The sequence below is a fragment of the Sarcophilus harrisii genome, chromosome 5 (genome assembly GCF_902635505.1).
Source record: "Sarcophilus harrisii chromosome 5, mSarHar1.11, whole genome shotgun sequence".
NCBI lineage: Eukaryota > Metazoa > Chordata > Mammalia > Dasyuromorphia > Dasyuridae > Sarcophilus > Sarcophilus harrisii.
Window position 1 is genome coordinate 56,947,079 of NC_045430.1, and position 21,216 is coordinate 56,968,294.

Here is a 21,216-nt window from a genome sequence, read left to right on the forward strand (position 1 = left end):
CCATAGGAATAAATTATTCTCATCCACCCATCCTACCAAGAAAAATGTCATGAAAAATCACAACATCCAGCAAGTACATGTCCAACGAAAATGAGTCTTACTGATTTTAGATCAACACTCTATCCATTGTGCCATCTAGTTGCTCTAGCATAGAATTATAGGATTGGAGATAGGAAAATATTTTTCTTTTTCCTCCAAAAAAAAAAAAAAAAGAAAAAAAAAGAAAAGAAAAGGAAAAAAAAAAGGAAGAAAATTAGAATCTGAAAATAACAAACCAGTGATCTTGATATGGATTCCTAGAGAAATTCTGGAACTTATTATTAAAAGGAGAGTTAATGATTCTGTAGAAAAGCAAGTAATGATCAATTAATCAGCCTGCATTTATTGAACACCTACTGTGTGCAAGATACAGCATTAAGCACTTGAGGAATCACAGAAAAAAGGGAAACAATGATCACAGAGAATCAGAAATCAGGAAAACAAAAAAAAATTTTTTAAGTCATGACAAACTAACTTCATTTCCATTTTTTTTTTTTTTGATAGATAACAGATAACATTCACCTAGATTTTTAGCATACCATTGCTGGGGTGAAGTTTGGGGGCAATGGGGGAAAAATATTTATTAAATACATATTACATGCCTGCTAAGTGCTTTACAAATATTATCACATGTCGGTCTTGTGAAGCAATTATCCTAAAGTAAAGAGCTAGAGATTTGCTTTTCACTGTAGTTCTTCAAGTAAAAGCTCAATGAACCATTGTCATACTGTGTGAGATGGAATGATAAAGAACTTACATAAGTATTATATGAACCCCCCCTTTTTGTTATTTCCCTGTGTCCTGCATAAGTATAATATATGCAGACATATTTACTTAACAGTAATCAGTGACATTTATCGGTATTTGACTTTTATCGATAGTTTGTCCATTAGCTTGACCACTGTCAGCTCAATTATCTAAAGCCCGAAGGCCTAAATTTCAGTTTCCCAGAAATCATGTGATTTCAGGGAAACTGAAACCTTCCATTCCAATCTTTTCAGGTAGCAACAACCAATTAGATAGCCTCATGCCTCTCAATGCTCTCTAACTTGTGATATAATCTCTTGTAACAAAATCTATAAAAGCTGTGTATATTCACTGATTCTTCAGCTATTCTGCTGTGAGTACTTTCACTTCCCTTTTTTGCTCCCGGCTGGACCACCTGCTTCTCATGAGATTCTATAATAAAAGTTTTTCTGCTTTCAACTTTGAGCAATCTGACTAGTCATTTTGAGTAAGGGTCTTTTACATCCCACACAATATTATTGTTAAAGAGTTTCTTGTTCAGATGGCCTCTGGGGCTCATTTTGTTATTGCATGACCTGTGTCATCAAAGTTACATCAGCTAACCTCTTTAAACCTCACTTCTCTCTTCTGTAAAATGGAGATAACACCTACTTTCCAGTATTTGTTGTGAGACTCAAATTAGGTGATGTATATAAAATACTTGGCAAAGTTTAAAGTACCATATAAATGTTAAATATTGTCATCTTTGCCAACCCACACTGTTACTTGCCTTGTTTTTGGTTTTGTTTTGTTTTTTATAACCCTATATGCTTCCTCTTCCTTCTCATTCCCCATCATTCTAACCCCAAACTTGGCCTTAGCAAAAAAACAAACAAAAATAAAACAAAAACAAAAAATACCAAGTTCTTATTCTAGAAAATGGTAGCATGTCTGGATCCTGAAATATGCTTTTGTCTCTCTTATCTGAATCTCTGGTATGAGGAGCACTTGGTATATTGCCTCTGATTGTCTCAGCTGATTGTGACTTACTCCTTAAAGGCAGTAAGAAAGAATGGAAAGTATGTTGATGAAGTTTTTAACCACAGCAATTTATGTGATCCTAGACAATTAACTTAACCTCTATGTAATTCAGTGTCCTCTTCTATAAAATTAAAGAGTTGGCAGGCACCTTCTATCTATTAAGGAGGGATTAGGGAGATAATCTTCATCCGTAGAGAAAGTAGATATCTTGATTAAATTACAGCTCTCATAAAAGTATTATCATTGTGTCCAGGGAGATTATAAACTACTTGAGAGCAGGATAGTTCTACTGATGTTTATTACTGGGCTAAGGATGGGCCTGATCTGTAATCTGGCCACAGGACCAGGTGACCTTGCCCAGCCCTCCCTCATTTAAATCCAGTTCACTTGCATGTCATGGCATCATCTTCCCAGTGTCGTGGCTCTCTCTGAGAAAGAAGGACAAACAATAATCTCAGTAAGTAGTAACAGGAGCTACCCTATTGGGGATCCAATCAGAACTAGCCAGTTGGGGCAATACATTCTTTCTTTTTTTTTATTTCTTCTTTTCTTTCTTTCTCTCTCTTTTTTCTTCCTTCTTTCCTTCCTTTTGTTCTTTCTTCCTTTCTCCTTTTCTTTCTCTTTCTTTCTCTTTTCTCCTTGCTTGCTTGCTTCCTTCCTTCCTTCTTTCCTTTCTTCCTCTCTCACTCCCTTCCTTTCTTTTTTTCTCTTTTTTCTTTCTTCCATTCATTCTTTTCTTTCTTTTTATCCTTCCCTTGCCTTCCCTCTGTCTTCATAGGGTATCACTCCTTACCTGAAGTGCTCTGCCTAAAGGAATATAAATTTTGAATGCTGAAACTTTGCAAGAGATCTTAGAGGTTTAAGGACTGGATTTCTTTTTTAAGGACAATGCCTTAAATCCAAAGCATTTTAGCTCTTACTTATTGGTCAATAATAGTTCACACCCACTTGATCATTATTTGGGCCCTGATTGGCTCAGTGAAAATAAATAGTAGTCGTTTCAGTTTTGGCCAGAAACCCTGAGCTCTTCTCTCCTAGATGGAGTTTTTTAAACTAGATGAAAGAAGCCATTCTCTGCCTCCTTTCTTTGGTGTACGTTGCCTCAGTCAAACGGAAACTTATTAATGATCTTAGCTCAAAAAGGTTAAGGTTCTATTACTTCCAGGGTCATCTCCAATTATTCTGATCTATATGCTGCTACTGGACCTAGGAGAAAGTGAGACTGGTGATTTTGCATACCTCTCCTTTACTTAAATCCATTTCACTTGCATGTCATGACATCATCTTCCTAATATCATGGTCCTCTTTGAAAAACAAAGGACAAATAACAGCAACCTAAAATGCTAACAAAGATTTTTCAGTCTTTCAATTGATCCTATGCTACAAATCCATTAAGGCTTCTCTTTTAACTTTTACGTAAACAGGATTGCTCTTAATATTAGGTCAACTTCTGACCCTAATTTGTTGAGAAAGATGACTATTAATCATAACTCATCTCTATGTAGAATTCACAACTTATAATTTCACTTTTCTTACAACAACAGTATGAGAAAAAAAAGTCCATGTATTATTTTTCCTATTTAAAATATAAGGAAACAGAGATTCCAAGAAGTTAAGACACTTCCCCATAGTCACATGGCTCTTCCTTTTGGTGCCAGGACATGACTGTGACTAGATTGATGAGGACTCTAAAAACTACTCTTTATTTGGATCTATTCTAACTGAACTCTGCTCAAAAAGTTATCAAACTGTGCATACCCTTTGATCCAGCAGTGTTACTACTGGGCTTATATCCCAAAGAGATCATAAAGAAGGGAAAGGGACCTGTATGTGCACGAATGTTTGTGGCAGCCCTCTTTGTAGTGGCCAGAAACTGGAAACTGAGTGGATGCCTATCAATTGGAGAATGGCTGAATAAATTGTGGTATATGACTATCATGGAATATTATTGTTCTGTAAGAAATGACCAACAGGATGATTTCAGAAAGGCCTGGAAAGACTTACACAAACTGATGCTGAGTGAAACGAGCAGGGCCAAGAGATCATTATATACTTCAACAACAATACTATATGATGACCAATTCTGATGGACCAACCAAATCAGTTCCAATGGAGCAGTAATGAACTGAACCAGCTACACCCAGCAAAAGAATTCTGGGAGATGACTAAAAACCATTACATTGAATTCCCAATCCCTATATTTTTGCCTGCCTGCATTTTGAATTTCCTTCACAAGCTAATTGTACAATATTTCAGAGTCTGATTCTTTTTGTACAGCAAAATAATGGTTTGGTCATGTATACTTATTGTGTATCTAATTTATATTTTAATATATTTAACATCTACTGGTCATCCTGCAATCTGGGGGAGAGAATGGGGGGAAGGAGGGGAAAAATTGGAACAAGAGGTTTGGCAATTGTCAATGCTGTAGTTACCCATACATATAACCTGTAAATAAAAGGCTATTAAATAAAAAAAAAATTGTTTAATTAATGGATAATTAATAATAAATAAAAACTGTGGATAAATTAAAAAAAAAAAGAAAAAGAAAAAGAAGGCTTAAGGGCAACATGATGATATTTTTGATATTTGAAAGTCTGTCTTTGGTTTGCTCTGCTTAACTCCATAAAGTAGAATTAGGATTAATGAATGAAAGCTGTAGAGAGCAAAACTTGGGCCTTCCTGCAACTAGATTTGTCTAAAATAGAAGATACCACAAGATGTCAAGGATTTTCCATCACTTGAAGTTTTTAAGAAGTACTTATATTTTTTAAAAATAGGAAGGAAAGTGTTCTAGCAGGATCAACTTTGGTCCAGACTAGATAAGCAAGACCCAAAAATAACTGATCGTGGTAGTTCAGTGTTTGAAAAACAATAGAGGGAAGCAAGGGGTTGCAGTAGAGAGGACACCAGCCCCAGAGTCAAGACTTGAGTTTAAATCAACTTCAGACACTTAATTAGCTGTGTGTGACTGTGCAAGTCACTTACCTTACTTCAAAAAGAAAAAGAAAACCAAAACAATAGAACACAAATCCTGGGAATGGGGAGAAAAAGGGAAGTTCTCCTGAGAACTCTTAGAAAATCTAGAAAGCAAGATAGCAGAAATTTGGCCATATTTCACAATAAGTTAATTAAGGATGATAATTTAATTTTAATAGGACAAATTTATATCACTAAAAAAAAGAATGTGGAACACAGTATCTTTAGATATATGACTAGACGAACCAAGATTGTTTAATTAAGAGATAGATAAGATCATAAAAGAAAAAACACAGCTTTGATTATGATCTTTATCAGTGAAAAAAGTATGCATATTAACAAAATCAATATGTGTAATCAACAATAAAAATTAATTTTATTGTCTAATTACACATAAATAAAAAAGAAAATCAATTTTATTATGTAATTACACATAATAAAAAGTTTTTATATTAACAAATTCGCTGTAACTAGAATGAGAAGAGAAGCTGTAAATTGGGAAAATATTCATCAATTAAATATTAAATTAAATATTAAATATGGTGGATCTGAGGCAATATTATATTGAGGAAAGAACTCTGGATCAGGGAACCTAGGTTCAAATCCTGGCTCTATCAAATTATCAAATTATTTAATTTCTCTTGGTCTAAGTTTCCTCTTCTGTAAAACGAATGAATTGAATAGGATCACCACTAAAGTCCTTTGATAACTAAGGTAACTGACACAAAAAGAGAAATAGCCAAAAAATATGGACAGAATTCCTTTTAAAATAAATTCTATTGTTGTCTTGCATTTTAAGGTCACCTACATCTCTTTCCCCTCATTTCTTTTCCAGAGAACTATCCTTTATAATAAACAACTTTGTAAAAGTTGAAGAAGACATTGACAAACATGAGACAGATGAATATAAAATCTGCAAATGGGCCAGAATACAGTGGGTGAGGGAGCCAGTTTTCTGAATCCACTTTTTTAGTAAAAATATAGTGTCCTCAAACATTTTACTCTTTTAAAAAGAAGAAAAATAGAACAAGTCTCATTAAAGCAAATATAGCATTTGTATCCTAATACAATGCTGTGCAAAGTAAGTCAAAAATCCATTTGTTCTGTCTTGCCAGTGAATCAATCGCTAGTTGATACTTTCTTCTTAAGATGTAATCAAATGAGGCTATTTCCCAACAACACAAAAGATGAAGTGGAAAAATTCCAAATCTTAGAACTCCAAGACTCCAAATCCCTGTTGGACTAATGTATAATAAAGTGAATGAACTTTTCATCAAAAAGATTTCCTGGGTCAACATCCCATTAGGTGAGCACCCTGTCTCATTTGCTTCCTCTCCAAATCTGAAGTTGTTATTTTTATCAACCCCATCAAAGAAAAGACTTTCAGATCCTGAAAAGAAAGTTGATTATGTTAGGAGGATGTGTGGTGCAGTAAAAAGAATACTGAAGTCAGAGAATCTGAGTTCCAATTATAACTCTACTGTTTACTGTCTTCATGAATTTTAGGAAGCCACTTAGCTTCTCTGGGCCTCAGTTTCCCCAAATGTAAAACAAGGTGTGAAATTACATTACTAGCTAATTAGATTCTTCTGTGTATTAAGGATTATTACATGATTTTCTTAAGCTTTGGCATACAAAGTGCCAGTGACAAGATTGCTATTGAACAGATTTGTGAATACAAAGGCAGAAAAGCAGAGTGGACACAGAGTCAGCCAAAAGTGAAAAAGATCTGTGTTCAAGTCTCACCTCTAATATGTGTAGATTGCATGATGTCATTCAACTTCTCAAAGGTGGATTCCATCTCTATCAGTGATCCTCTGTTTCTTTGGATGATTTCTTTCCAATCCTATCCCTACCTATCACTCTTTCTTTGATTTTTGCTTACATTAGGCACCTCAAACACCAGAGCTTTTATTTTTGAAGAAATCTTTCACCATTATGGTATCCATGACTAAAACTATTCTGCCACCTTTCTCCTACTTATGATGACAAGCTTCTAAAAGTCTCATTAAGTCACTGTACTTATTATATATAAGTAGCACAAAAGTTGAGTTTTTTAGTCATTATGAGCTCCCTTTTCTAAATCATTTCTTATCATTCCATGAGCAGCTTTATAATTTACAGAAATATAATCTATATCATGCTAAATTTGAGATTATTTTTATATCACTATTCTGAAGAATGGTTTTTGAAATCCTTTCACTTCCTTTATTTGAAAACCACACTCATGGAATAAGGTAATTAAATTCTTATAGTTTGGTCATAGTATTCTCTTTCTTTTGGTTTTCTTTATTATTAATCATCCTGGGAACTTTTCAAATAGCTGTTGGAATTTAGGTGGGAAAAATATATAAGTATTACCTTTAAAGCACAACAAAATTTTCCCTTCCACACAGTCCACACAAACATACATATACTCTCCAACCTCCCTTACTTTAGAATTCTATGTTACCTGATAGGATTGTCTTCATCCTTCAAAGATGATACAATACCTATCTTTCAAGCTGATCTAACCATATGCACAAGGGTAAAATGTTATTCAACTATTTCTGACTCTATGTAATCCTACTTGACAGAGTGGGTTGCCATTTCATTCTCTAGCTTACTTTACTGATGAGGCAACTGAGGCAAACAGGGTTAAGTAACTAGCCCAGGGTCACATACATAGCTAGTAAGTCTGGGGCCAGAATTGAACTCATACTCTCCATACTCTATCCACTTTACCTAGCTGTCCTATGGATAAAACTTCCCATCTGCATTTATGTGATTTCTCCTCGAAGTCCTGGACTACAGATATGAAATATAAAGAAAGATTTGAGTTGCAAAAATGTAGTGTTCTTTGGGTAGGTTTCTTGGGGCTCTTTGAGGCAGGCTTCATTTCAGTTCAGTAATCACCAGAATAGTAGCCAGGGGTTAAAGTCCAAATCCTTTATTATCTCTTTGCCTGATGCTGGAGAGCTTTCTGGAGAGCCTTTCAGTCTGGCCTTGGTCTTAGTGGGGGAAGTGCAGGAGGCCAGGCCAGAAAGATCAAAGATCAAATTGAATTTTTCCCCTTGGTTCTGAGAGCTTAAGCTCCTGCTTCCAGTCCTTCGTCTTCTCTGCCTTTGAGAGCTTCTTGTGCGCTTGTCTTCTCTACTGTTTGAATCAACATAGCTGAGGTTCCTAGTTTATATGCTCTACACTGAATATAAACCAATCATTATATCACTAGGAAACCATTATTTGTTGTACGATTAAATCAATCATACTGAACTTAGAGAACTATTAAGCACCATGCTAAACTAGATAACCCTTGTCTCATCAATTCCACTTAGTACCTTGTAAGCATCCTTGTTTCAAGTTCAGAGTTCTGGCCTATAACACAAACATATACAACTATTCCAGATTGAAAATATGTCTGTTTCTAAAAATAGCATGCAATTAGAATTTTTTTTAATTCAAAAAAACTGTCAGCATCCTCATCAATATACTTCAGCAGGTAACAAACACTGACTAATGGCAACATCAAATATTAAAGGCTGAACATACAGAAACTAGTATTGCCTCATGTCCTCACTTAACAGCATCAATGCTAACAAAATAAAATTGTAGTCAGAGAGATTTGGAAAATGAGTTCTGGGAAAAAAAGGATACTCATAAACAATACAACTAAGGCAAGACAATGGAAATGAAAGGCAAAAGGAAAAAAATGATATGATTAAAGTTTCTCTTTAAAATACTTTTGGTAGGATACCTCTTCTCTTTATTCACAGCAGTCATTAAAGTGAAAGCAATGGATTGGGATGCATAGCATTAACTTTTAAATTCATAGAAATAACATATCTGATCAACTCCCCAGAAATCTCAATTAAGTCCCTATGAAAGTTCCTTTTGGTGTTTTCTCCACTTTTCATCTAATGTTCCAAAAAAGTGAAATAGTTCAAAAACACTAGCATTGAATAATTAAGCTTGGGACTTATTGTATGCCTGTTGAGCTACCAAAAATGATTGCTCATGCTCAGAACTATAGCTAAGTACACTTTTTTTTGTCATCTTAAAGTTTCTAACTTCTGGCCAAGAAAGGTGCAAGTGAAGAAAATGTGTAATTATTAAAACTTGCTAATGTCTTGAGTTATCTTAATATTGATTCTTCTCTTTCAAATTATAACTCTTGCTTTAGATTTACAGTTGATTGACATTCTCAACACATGAAAGCAGTAACTAAGTCTGGATCTCTGTCAAAAAAAGATTTGAAATTCATACATTCAGGAAATTCAAATGTATTTTTATTTACTTGTGGATATTGATAGCTTTTAATTGAGGCAAAACTTCTTAATTAAAACAAATGATTATAATTCCACATATATGCCTGTATCAAATGTTGACCTTTTGTAATGCAAGATTGGAAGGGAGAGGGGAAAAGAATTGACAACTCATAATTCAAAATTTAATTTAAAAAATTATAAAGATAAATATATAAATGATTAGCCTTGAAAACAGAAATACAGACATGATTATATTTCAAGAATTTCCTGTCACTCTTTCCTATTTCAATGTAAGCTGTGGTTTGGTTTCTAGTGGATCCTGAGGCTATTAATAATCCCACCTTCTCAAAAACCTTGGATCAAATTTGGACATGGATTCAATTCTCACTCTAAGCAATATTCCTCAAACTTGTTGACTCTGATTCCCTCCCTCTCTCTATCTTTCCTGTCAACCAAAAAGTTGGAAAATCCAGATGTGTTGGAATGTCATTTTCTTTTTTTTTCCCCTGAGGCAATTGTGATTAAGTGACTTGCTCAGGGTCACACAGCTACGAAGTGTTAAGTGTCTGAGGGCAGATTTGAACTCAGGTCCTCATGATTTCAGGGCTGATGCTCTATCCACTACACCACCTAGCTGCCCTGAATCTCATTTTCTTAGAGAAAAAAAAAAAAAAAAGCCTAAACAAATCCCCCTCCCCTCCATTCTCCCCTTGCCAAAAAAAAACTGCATGAATGATTTTTCCATATATAAAAAATTCTAACTGGGACACAGGCTGATTTAATCAGTTTGTGAAACATCTGTGGTGTATTCATACTGATTGCTTTCTCCTAAATTTGATATACAGCTTTGTCTGTTTCAAATGCCTTTTTGAAGAGGAAAATGAATGAACTGAATTGATACCATCTGCATCACAAGATACTTACATGATTTGGAAAAGCAGCCCCCTTAAATTTACTTAAATCTGGGGGGAAATCAGCATATTTTCAGGAATAAGTAGCTAAATTCATATAATCAGCAAATTTCTATTCATGTATCCCTGTGCCCATGACAAAAAACAATACAAATAATAGAATGCCACCAAGTTTAACAGTGTAAACTAATCAAGAACTATTTGATGATGAACTCAACAAACATGATACCCACAATACAAAGGTATCAATCTGAGTGAGCATTTAGGAAACCTCATCATCATCATGCAAAACATGATGGTATATCCTGAACTCAGTCCCAGGCATCCCACCAGAACCACTGAGTTATTTGAATCATTCCATCTCATGAAAAATATTCATCAAGAATTCATTAGAAAGCAAGCTACCAACAACCAACCAAGTTAGAACCCAGTTCTCCAGGTGGGGAAAAATAACACCTCTCTTCAATTGAACAAACCTACTACAAAAGTGTTACAAGTTTATTATTATCTACATAATATGTACTCCATGTGGAACACTGGTAGTCACTGGAATTACCAAACCAAATGAAACCAAAATGAAACACTCATCTCCTTCCAGAGCTCACATTCTACTGGAGAATGAGGAGAGAAACAAGATGAACATGAGTAAGTGAATAAGATGCTTAGACAACGTAATATAAAATAAGGGAAGTCAAAAGGGAGAGAGTGCTAATAATTGGCCAGATCTGAGTATGGACCAGAATTTGAAACAAGGTGCTAAGTCACTGTAATTGATAGAAACAATGCTTATGTATTTGGTTCACACCTTTGGAGTTCACACCCTTGGGAGAGTTCACACATTAGCTCACACATTAAAGTTCACACCTCTAGAGAGGTTCACACTTCTAGAACCTTTAGAGTTCACACCTTTACGAGATTTATAAGGAGCTCCCACTTCGGGAGATTCACAAGTCAGGATTCAGTGGAGGAGATTCACAAGTCACAGCTCCCATAAGCCCACTCTCTCAGAGGAGGAGCCAGATCCATTCGATATTCCACCATTGTGCTGACTGGAGGCTTTGGATTCAGAGGGAGCTGAAGGCTGAAGCTGGCAGAGGCAAAGGACTAGCAACAAGAGTTCTTGGAACCAAGGAGAGAGATAGGCCTCTAAGAAAACTAGCCAAGCTATTTTGAAGGAGACAATAAAGGATTTGAACTTTAACTCCCTGGCTGCATTTGAGAGAGAAGAACATTACAGAAAAGGTCTTATAAATGAGGAAATATTTGATCTGTGCTTGCTTGGAAGGAAGCTAAACAAATATGCTCTTCCCTATAATAGTCTCTAGCCTACCCTTGCCCTGGGCTTAGGGACTATTTTTATATATCACTAAAGCATAGGTCCAGATAGCTGATGATTAGCATGGAAAGAGCAGAACATCTATAACCAGAGCCTTATTCATTATATACGAGAGGGCAAATTATTTACATTTATAATAATGAGTCAAGACATCATTAATTTCCCCAAATACAAAAGTGTGTCATTTAAATAGTTTTCTGGGTATTGAAACTAATATCCAAATAAAACAGCAGAAATTGCTTCCTTCCCCAACCAAAGCGTTATTAAAATGTCAAAATAAATATTATGCAGAAATATGTCAAAGAGCTGTAATAACTAATGACTGTAAGTTGGTAATGCGAGAGAAAGATTCATAAGTATAAGTGAAACATTGGACAAAACAAACAAAAATCTTTTGGTGTCACTTAGTCCCTTGGAGCTTTCTTCAGCACATCCAAAATAGTTATGAAATGGGGGCGGAGCCAAGATGGCGGAGAAGGCACACGAGACATTCTAAGCTCTTCTCTTACCCTCTCTATCAATATTATATCGAGCCTCAAAAATAGTCTTGACTGCTACAATTCGTAAAGATAAGAAGTATAACAACTCACCAGTCAAGAAAATCTGCAGTCTCGCTAAAAAGGTTTGTTCCGGGGCCAGGGGGAGATCGGCGCAGACTGGGAGAGAAATTAGGTTCCAAGGAGAGCCTCAAACCGAAAGTGAAAGCACAGATCTCAGCACAAGCTCGCAGACCCAACCCGCAGTACGGGGCTTTTCCTTGGGGCAGCTGTGATCCTGCATGGCAGGAGGACACAGCCCGGGTTAGCCTCAAATCTGCGCAGTGTGGGGCTCGGCTTGGGGCCATAGAGTTTCCCCAGGGTTGATTTGTCGGGCAGAGACGCTGGGGCAGAGTTCCGGGAGAGTCCCGGGAAAGGGCCGGCTCAGCCAAACTCAAGCCCAAAAGAGGCTCTTTACTGAGGCAGGAACCACCCCCTTTTCTAACCTAGGGAATTACAAAAAAGCCCAACTGGGGCACGAAGCCCAGTCTGAATACCCTCCTGGGGGAGGGAAAATCCCCACCTCTTTTCCCTTGAGCCAGAAACCCTTTTAATCTCTCCTGTTCTCAAAAGCTAAACCCCTTGCCAGGGAATACCCCAAAGGTTTAAACATAAAAATGAAAAGAAATGGAACTTCCTTTGAAAAAGGCAACCCTGAAGAGACCCCAAAAGCAAAAACCAATGATTTTAAGATGAAAAAGAACCATTAAAAGTCTCAAAAGAGAGTTAAAGATAAAGGGAAAAAGGAAAGAGAACCTTAAGAGACAAAACCCTGAAAAAATTGAAAAGATAAAAAATTCCCAGGAAGTAGGAAACAAAATTTTGAATTGAAAAATAAAGAATTCACTAGAAAGTAGGATTTTGGAATTGAAAAGACAAAGAACCGCAAGAAAGTAGGACTGTGAATTGAAAAGAAAAATAATTCACTAAAAAAAATTATGAAATGGAAAAAAAATTTACAGACCAAAAACAATACATTTAAAAACCCAATTGTACATATACAGAAAGAAGTAAAAATAATGAAGAAAATAATTTTTTAAAATTAGAACTGAACAAATAGAAACTAATGATTCATTAAAAAAGAATTATAAGCAAAACAAAAAATGACAAACTGAAAAACCATGAATTATCATTGCAAAACGACAGATTTGGAAAATAGATTAGGAGAGATAATCTGAGGATTATTACTTTGAAAACATGATGAAAAAAAAGAGCCTAGATACTATTTTACAAGAAATCATCAAAGAGAACTGCCCAGATGTAATAGGAATGAAGGAAAATAGGATTGAAAGAATTACAACACCTTCGAAAGAAACCCAAAATAAACCCCGGAATTTTCAAAATTTCAGAATATCAGATTAAGGAAAAAATTTTTAAAAAGCCAAAAAAACCAATTTAAATACCGAGGTGCACAATAAGGATACCTAAGATCTGGTGCCCATTAAAGGGAAAGGGCCTGTAATCTGAATTCCCAAAGGCACAAGAACTTGAGATGCAGCAAGAATAAACTACCCAGTGGACATTTTCCCAGGGAAGAAGATGGAATTTAATGAAACAAATGAATTCCATTTGTTTCAAGGAAAAACCAGAACTAAAAAAAAATTTGATTTAACCATAGAACCAAGAGATGCAGAAAAAGGTAAAAATAACTCTTGAGAATTGTGTTTCTTTGGGATAAAAAAGAATAATGTTAATTTGATTTTACTGATAAACATAAAAAGGGAAGTAGATATGGAAAAGGGATGAGGCAGAAAAGGTGGGAAGGAGGGATAAAAGAGGGAAACCACATCCCAAAGAGGCAAAGGAAACACATCTGAGGAATTTAGAGGGGGAGGAAATTGTGGAATTTTCCTCTCATCAGAGTTGGCTCAAAGAAAAATAATTGACATTTGTTTTAGAGAAAATGCTCTCCTTCATTAAAAACGGGGAGAAAAAAGGAAAAGAAAAGAGTAATAAAGGAAGGGGAAAAGATTCAAAGGGGGAGGGGATTATAAAGAGGGTGATCGTGATACAAGTGGGAATAAGTTAAAATGGGGAAAGAGGATTGGGGAGGCAAGAAAAGTAAAGCATAATCTGGGGGTTATTAGGATGGCAGGAAATAAGATTTAGTAATTTAACCGAATGTGAATGGGATGAACTCCCCCACAAAGAGGAGGCAGATAAGACTGGACAAAAGTCAGAACCCTACAATATGTTGTTTACAAGAAACACATTTAAAGCAGGAGATAATATAAAAAGGTAAAGGCTGGAGCAAAATTTTAATGCTTCAGGTGAGCAAAAGAGGGTAGCCATCCTTATCTCAGACGTAAAGCAAAATTGATTAATTAAAGAGATAAGGAAGGAACACATCCTGCTAAAGGGAGCATAAACAAGAACAATATCAATATTAAAAATATATGCACCAATGGTATGGCATCCAACTTCCTAAAGGAAAGAAGAGAGTTGGAAGAAAAGACAAAAAACTGTAATAGTGGGAGATCTCAACCTTTGCACCTCAGAATTAGACAACCCCACAAAACAAATTAGAAAGAAATTAAAGAAGAAATAGAATATTAGAAAAAATTAGGTATGTTAGATCTTTGAGAAAATTGAATGGAGAAAAAGAAATATTTTTTCTCAGAGTTCAGGGAACCTATTCAAAATTGACCAATATTAGGACAAAAGACCTCAAATTAAATGCAAGAAAGCAGAAAAAAAGTTTTTTTCAGATCTACAATAAAACTACATTCAACAAAAAAGTTAGGGGGAAAGACCAAAAGAATTGGAAACAAACAACTCATCTTAAAGAATGATTGGGAAGGCAAATTATAATACAATTAATACCCAAACCCAAGATAATGACAAATGAGATCAACCAAAATTTGTGGGATGCAGCCAAATGGTAATAAGAGGGAATTTTATATACTTAGAGGCTTACAAATAAACAGAGAAAGAAAGATTAATGAATTGGGCTTAACTAAAAAACTAAAAAAAAAAGACCAAATTAAAACCCCAAATCAAAACTAAATTTGAAATTTAAAATTAAAAGGAAAATTAAAATATTGAAAGTAAAAAAAACTATTAACTAATTAATAAAACTAAGAGTTTTCTATGAAAAGCAAAAAACAGATAAGCCTTTTGAAAATTGATTGAAAAAGGAGGGAGGAAAATGAAATTTGTCTTAAAAATGAAAAGGAGAACTTTCCACCAATGAAGAGGAAATTGAGAAATAATAAGGAGTTATTTTGCTCAGCTTTTGCCAATAAATTTGATAACTATGAAATGGATGACAACCTCCAAATATAGATTCCAGACTAATAGAGAGGAAGTAAATTACTTGAATACCCATTTCAGAAAAGAAAAGAAAGGCAATTAAACAATCTTAAGAAAAAAACCCCAGGACCAGATGGATTTACATGGGAATTTTACCAAACATTTAAAGAACAATTTCCCAATGCTATATAAAATTATTTGATTAGGGAATGAAGGAGTCCTACCAAATTCCTTCTATGACACAGACATGGTACTGATATTTAAACCAGGGGTTGAAAAAAGAAAGAACATTAACCAATCTCCTTAATGATTATTGATGCTAAAACTTAAATAAGATATTAGAAAAGATAAGAAAATCATCCCAGGATAATATACGATCAATAGGATTTATACCAGGAATGCAGGGCTGGTTAATATTAGAAAACTGTCAATATAATTGGCCATATTAATAACCAAATTAAAAAACCATAGATCATCTCAATAGATGAAAAAGGCATTTGACAAAAATCCAAATCCATTCCTTTTAAAAACACTTGAGAGTATAGGAATAAATGGATTTTTTCCTTAAAATAATCAGCAGCATCTATTTAAACCATCAGTAAGCATCAATGTAATGGAGACAAATCAACCATTCCAATAAGATCTGAGGAAAGGTTGACTATCACGTTACTATTTAATATTGATTAGAAACCTATTTGGCAATAAGATGAGAAAGAGATTAAAGGAATAAGAATAGGCAATGAGGAAACAAATTATACTTTTGCAATTTAATGATGGTATATTTGAAAACCCCAGAGATTCTATAAAAGTTATTAGAAATAACACACCTTTTAAAAGTTGTTTTATAAAATAAACCCAATAAGTCATCAGCATTTTATATATCACTAAAAAACCAAAGTCAGAGTTACAAAGAAACCATTTAAAGTAATACGATAATATAAAATATTTAGGAATCTATCTTCCAAGGGAAAATCAGAAACTTTATGGAAAATTACAGGCCACTTTTCACACAAATTAAGTCGATCTAACCAATTGAAAATATTAAATGCTCTTGGATAGGGCGAAATATAATAAAATAAATTTATTAATAAACTAATCTATTTATTTAGGCAAAATCAGACTCTCAAAAACTATTTTAAGGACCTAGAAAAATAAAACAAAATTATATGGAAAACAAATAAGAATTTAAGGAATTAATGAAAAAAAAATCAAATGAAGGTTTATAAAAGATCTAAAATTATATTATAGAGCAGCAGTTACCAAAACCTTTTGGATTGGCTAAGGAATAGATTATTGATCAGGAATAGGTTAGGTTCAAGGGATAAAACAGTCAAAAAATAGCAACCTAGTCTTTGACAAACCCGGATAAGAACATGTTTATAAAAATTTTGGGAAAATTGAAACTAATATGGCAGAAACTAGGTAATCCACACTTAACACTGTAAACCAAGATAATAAAATGGGTTCATGACCTAGGATAAAGAAGAAATTATTAATAAATTAGAGGAAACAGGATAGTTTACCTCAGACCTTGGGAAGGGGAAGGATTATGACCAAAGAGAACTAAGATCATTACTGATCACAAAATAGAAAATTTGATTATACTAAACTGAAAAGTTTTTGTCAAACAAAACTAATGAGACAAGATTAGAAGGGAAGCAAAAACTGGGAAAATATTTTTATAGTCGGTTCTGATAAAGGCCTCATTTAAAAATATAAGAATTAACCTAATTTATAAAAAACGCCATTCTCCAATTGAAAGTGGTCGGGGAGATAAAACAATTTGATGAAGAAATTGAAACTATTTCAGTCATATGAAAAGATGCTCCAAGTCAATTAATCAGAGAAATGCAAAATTAAGACAACTTAAATACACACCTGTGATTGGCAAGATGAAGGAAAAATAATGATGATTGTTGAGGATTGGGAAAACTGGGAATTTATTGTTTGGAGGAATGAACCAACCATTTTGGGAGTAGTTTGGAACTATGCTCAAAAAGTTATCAAACGTATACCCTTTTGATCCAGCAGTGTTACTACTGGGCTTATATCCCAAAGAGATTATAAAGAAGGGAAAGGGACCTGATGTGCACAAGTTTTGGGGCCCTTTTGTAGTGGTTAGAAACTGGAAACGAATGGATTCCATTGGGAATGGCTGAATAAATTGTGGTATATGAAATTATGGAAATTACTGTTCTGTAAGAAATGACCAACAGGATGATTTCGAAAGGCCTGGGAGACTTAAGTCTGATGCTGAGGAAATGAGCAGGACCAGGAGATCATTATATCAACAATACTATATGATGACCAGTTCTGATGGACCTGGCCATCCTCAGCAACGAGATCAATCAAATACTAATGGAGCAGTAATGAACTGAATAGCTACCCAAGAAAGAACCTGGGAGATGACTAAAAACCAACATTGAATTCAATCCCTATATTTATGCACACCTGATTTTTGATTTCCTTCCAAGTAATTGTAAATATTTGAGCTGATTCTTTGTACAGCAAAATAACGTTTTGGGGAATACTTATTTGATCAACTTATATTTTAATGTATTTAAATCTACTGGTCATTCCCTAGGGAGGTGGAGGATAAGAGGGAAAAATTGGAACAAGAGGTTTGGCAATTGTTAATGCTGTAAAGTTACCCATGCATATAACCTGTAAATAAAAGGCTATTAAATTAAAAAAAAATAGTTATGAAATGTCTGCCTTTCCTAGATATGCTCAACTCCTTTCTACCTAACTTCTCGAATTTGCTCAATAAGGAAAAACAGGCCTTGCATAAATATCATCATTAGTACTATAAATTTCACCTGGTAGTATGTCTCATCATTCTACATAATCAGTACTTTCTAGGTCTTTTGGGGTCTATGCTCAAGTAATGTACTGTGGCACATTACTTGAAGGAAGTCCATTAATGATGCCTTCATTTCTAGTATGAATTTCTAAAAGAACCATTTCTTTTCCACATCGGCATTTTAAACCCTCCCAGCAATGCTTTAGTTGTTAATCTCTCTATGCTTAGAAATGGGTCATCTTCAGGGTTTTCTTGCTCTGGGATGTTGCTTAGGGCTCATTAATATACATGTTACCTATTATCCCATTTGTTTCTATATTTACTTTGAAGTTGCCTAGCCAGAATTTTAGCACATTTTCTCTCTCAGAGATTTTCCTAGCATGATTCCATTCACTTTGTTCTTTAACTGAGAGACAGGATGTTGTACTAGAAGTCAAAAGCAGCTCTGATGTCTCAAGAAAAGTTTTTCTAACACCTTAATGGTGGTAGCTAATAGTAAATGTGTCATTACCCCTCTAAGCTTCAACTATCATTTGAAATTTTTCTTTGTTTCAATCTTCAAAATATTTTTCAAAGCAAGAAGGACTAGCAAATAAGTTAGTCTATAAAATTTAATGTAGTTGAAATGTTAAGGTTAATGAAAAATTAGGAATTGAAGTAGGGGCAGGGAGAGTCAATGAGTACTGGGAAAATAAGAAAAAAGAGTTTTAGTTGACCCAACATAAATTTCCTCTGTTGAGAATAATTTTCTTTTTAGTTAAGACTATAAGTTAAGACTTTTTAGTTAAGACTATAAGTCTAAATTTTGCACTTATTTCTTATTACTAACACAGTCACAGTTCCACCATGGTTGGCCTGATCACCATTTCTCACCCTTGTTCCTCTCTAAGTTGTTTATGATTCCTGACCATTACCATTCTCCATGCTCAGAACAACTTTCTTCCAGCCAAAAGCTGGAAGTAACTACAAAGAATTTGTAGTCCAACTCCTTTTTACATATAGGAAGACCAAGATCTTTCTCTGGTCAAAGTAAATAATTAGGCTTTCTTTTTCAATAGTTGTGTTGGTCAATAACTATTTATAAAGCATCTACTATGTGCTTGGCACTGTGCTAAATGCTGGGAGACAGAAAGGCAAAAGATAGTCCCTCACCTCAAGGAAGTCATAATCTAATGGGGAAGTTGATAAGCATAATCAAAACAGGAATGAAGACAAGGTAAATAGAGTACCTTGTTTCCTTGAGCTACCTTTAGTCCATTTGTACTTAAAAGAGAGAGGATCTTGGAGTTACTAGGGAAGCTAAATAGTGCAGTGAATAGAGTATCTAACAGGCCTGAAATCAGAAAGAATGATCTTCCATTCAAATCTGGCCACATAGACTTACTATCTGTATGATCCTGGACAATTCATTTAAACTTGTTTCCACATCTGTAAAATGAGAGGGAAAAGGAAATGGCAAACTACTCCAGTATCTTTACCTAGAAAACCCCAAATGGGATCATGTGGAGTTGAATACCACTGAAATGTCTGAACAGCAACAGCCTAAATCAGAGATTATCTTGAGATCATATGAATGACTAATCACAGAAAGGTAGTTATTCATAATGAACAACTTTGATCCCTGATCTTGATGTAAATTGTGTACTCTTTAGTCTGTGGCGAAAGGGTGATTTGGGGTCTCAAACCCTCCTGACCTCTGGGAGGGGCACATTCTTATGTCCATAAAGGAAACTCCAAAATAAGTAAGCTCATTCAATTGGAGAATTTGACCAGGGGTGTAATCACCATCCTCTATTGAATCAAAAAATTAGCCCTTAATCTCCTTAGCCTCAAACCTCAGAAGGCTAATAAAAGACAACTCGAAACCCTAATCTTTGCTAATTGTGCTTTTGGACTTAGCCCACTAAGTCTTTTTCAGTGTAAACCCATCTTTGCAAAATTATCCTAACAGGATTTTTTGCTCACTAAGAAAGCTGTTTTCTTAATACAAATAAATCCCCTTTTGCCACAAACTTCTTGCCTGTATTTATTGGGGTTTGCAAATTCTTTCGCAAAACCTGCAGACCAGCCAAAGGGGATCCCATTGCTGTTAAGGGATCTCTCAACTCTCATTTCTCATACTTCATCAAAATGATTTGGGGACTGAAAAGGAGAGACCTAATTTCATTCAGCTTATATTAGTTACATGTATGGGTATAACTAAAGAATTATGAATATGCATTTATATGGGCATAGACACAAGATGAGTGTTATCGCATGTATGTACCATTAATGGAAAGAGTGAGCAGGCATAGCTAAGAATTCTATGTAATGAGGCATCAGGGGCCCATACATGGGGAATACATGTGAAGGGGCAACACACATCTTCCACATAGAAGGATATCTTTAGTAGGCCTGCTCCTTACCAAGCATGCCATCTCCACTGAATACTGTTCTTTTGAGCTGGACAAAGTGGTATTTCTACCTCTTCTAATTTGGTAATAGAGGCATTTTTCCCGGTCATATTCTTCATTGGTTGCTATGGAGTTTCTCCTGAGCAGATTCTGGTATCATACTCTAGCCTACTGAAGACCCAGCAGGCCCATGTTCAAAATAGCAAGTGAACAGAACAGGTAAGATGAATATGAAGTATAAAAATATCTAAACTATGTTATAAACCAAGAAAATAAAACATTAAGCATATAAATTAAAATTAAAAACATGGAAAAAACAATTATCTAAAGAAATATTTATTATTTGAAGATATAAAAATGTCATCTCCCTGAAATGTGATCTTTCTTCCTTTAAGAGCTTCCTGTAAGAATGCCAGAATGCAACATCTATCTGCTCTTGATGCCACCCACTCATCTTCAAAATATAGTTTTGCTTTCACTTTTAATAACTGTAAAAATCTTTTTTTCCCTTTAGTTACCTCAGATGAAGAAGATCTCTTTTCAAAGTCTGACATGAAAACACAAAAGACTCACCGTAGCAAGCTTCTGAACATCTTCATCAGAAGCTCCCAGGGAGGCCAGTCCTATTTCTTGTGAGAACTGAGCGAACTTAGGATCAGCAAGTAGGGGAACATGACCCAGGAGTTCATGACATGTATCTCTGACAAAAATGAACACAAAGAAATGTTAGCAATATTGTAGAACTGAGAAACTTTATGCCACTCATAGAACTTGACTAAAAAAGCTTCAGAGTTCCAATTACCAATTGCTCTATAATAGGTATGGCATTTACAATTTAGGAAATGATAGAAAAAAGTCACCTTGACATAGTAGAGAGAGAACTTGCTTCAGAGTCAAGAAAACCTGGGTTCATATCCTGAAAGTAACTCACATTATGGGAGCTAAGGTAAATAAGG

General features: G+C 34.8%; 1 protein-coding gene across 2 annotated transcripts in view; it reads right to left on the reverse strand.

Annotated features, from left to right (window-relative positions):
• Positions 1-21,216, reverse strand: part of TPH2 (tryptophan hydroxylase 2) — a 141,839-nt gene that overhangs the window by 59,142 nt on the left and 61,481 nt on the right. For both annotated transcript variants that reach the window (XM_031938912.1, XM_031938913.1), the window contains one exon: positions 20,834-20,960. In XM_031938912.1, coding sequence (XP_031794772.1) covers positions 20,834-20,960 — 127 coding nt within the window. The remainder of the gene's footprint in view (positions 1-20,833; positions 20,961-21,216) is intronic.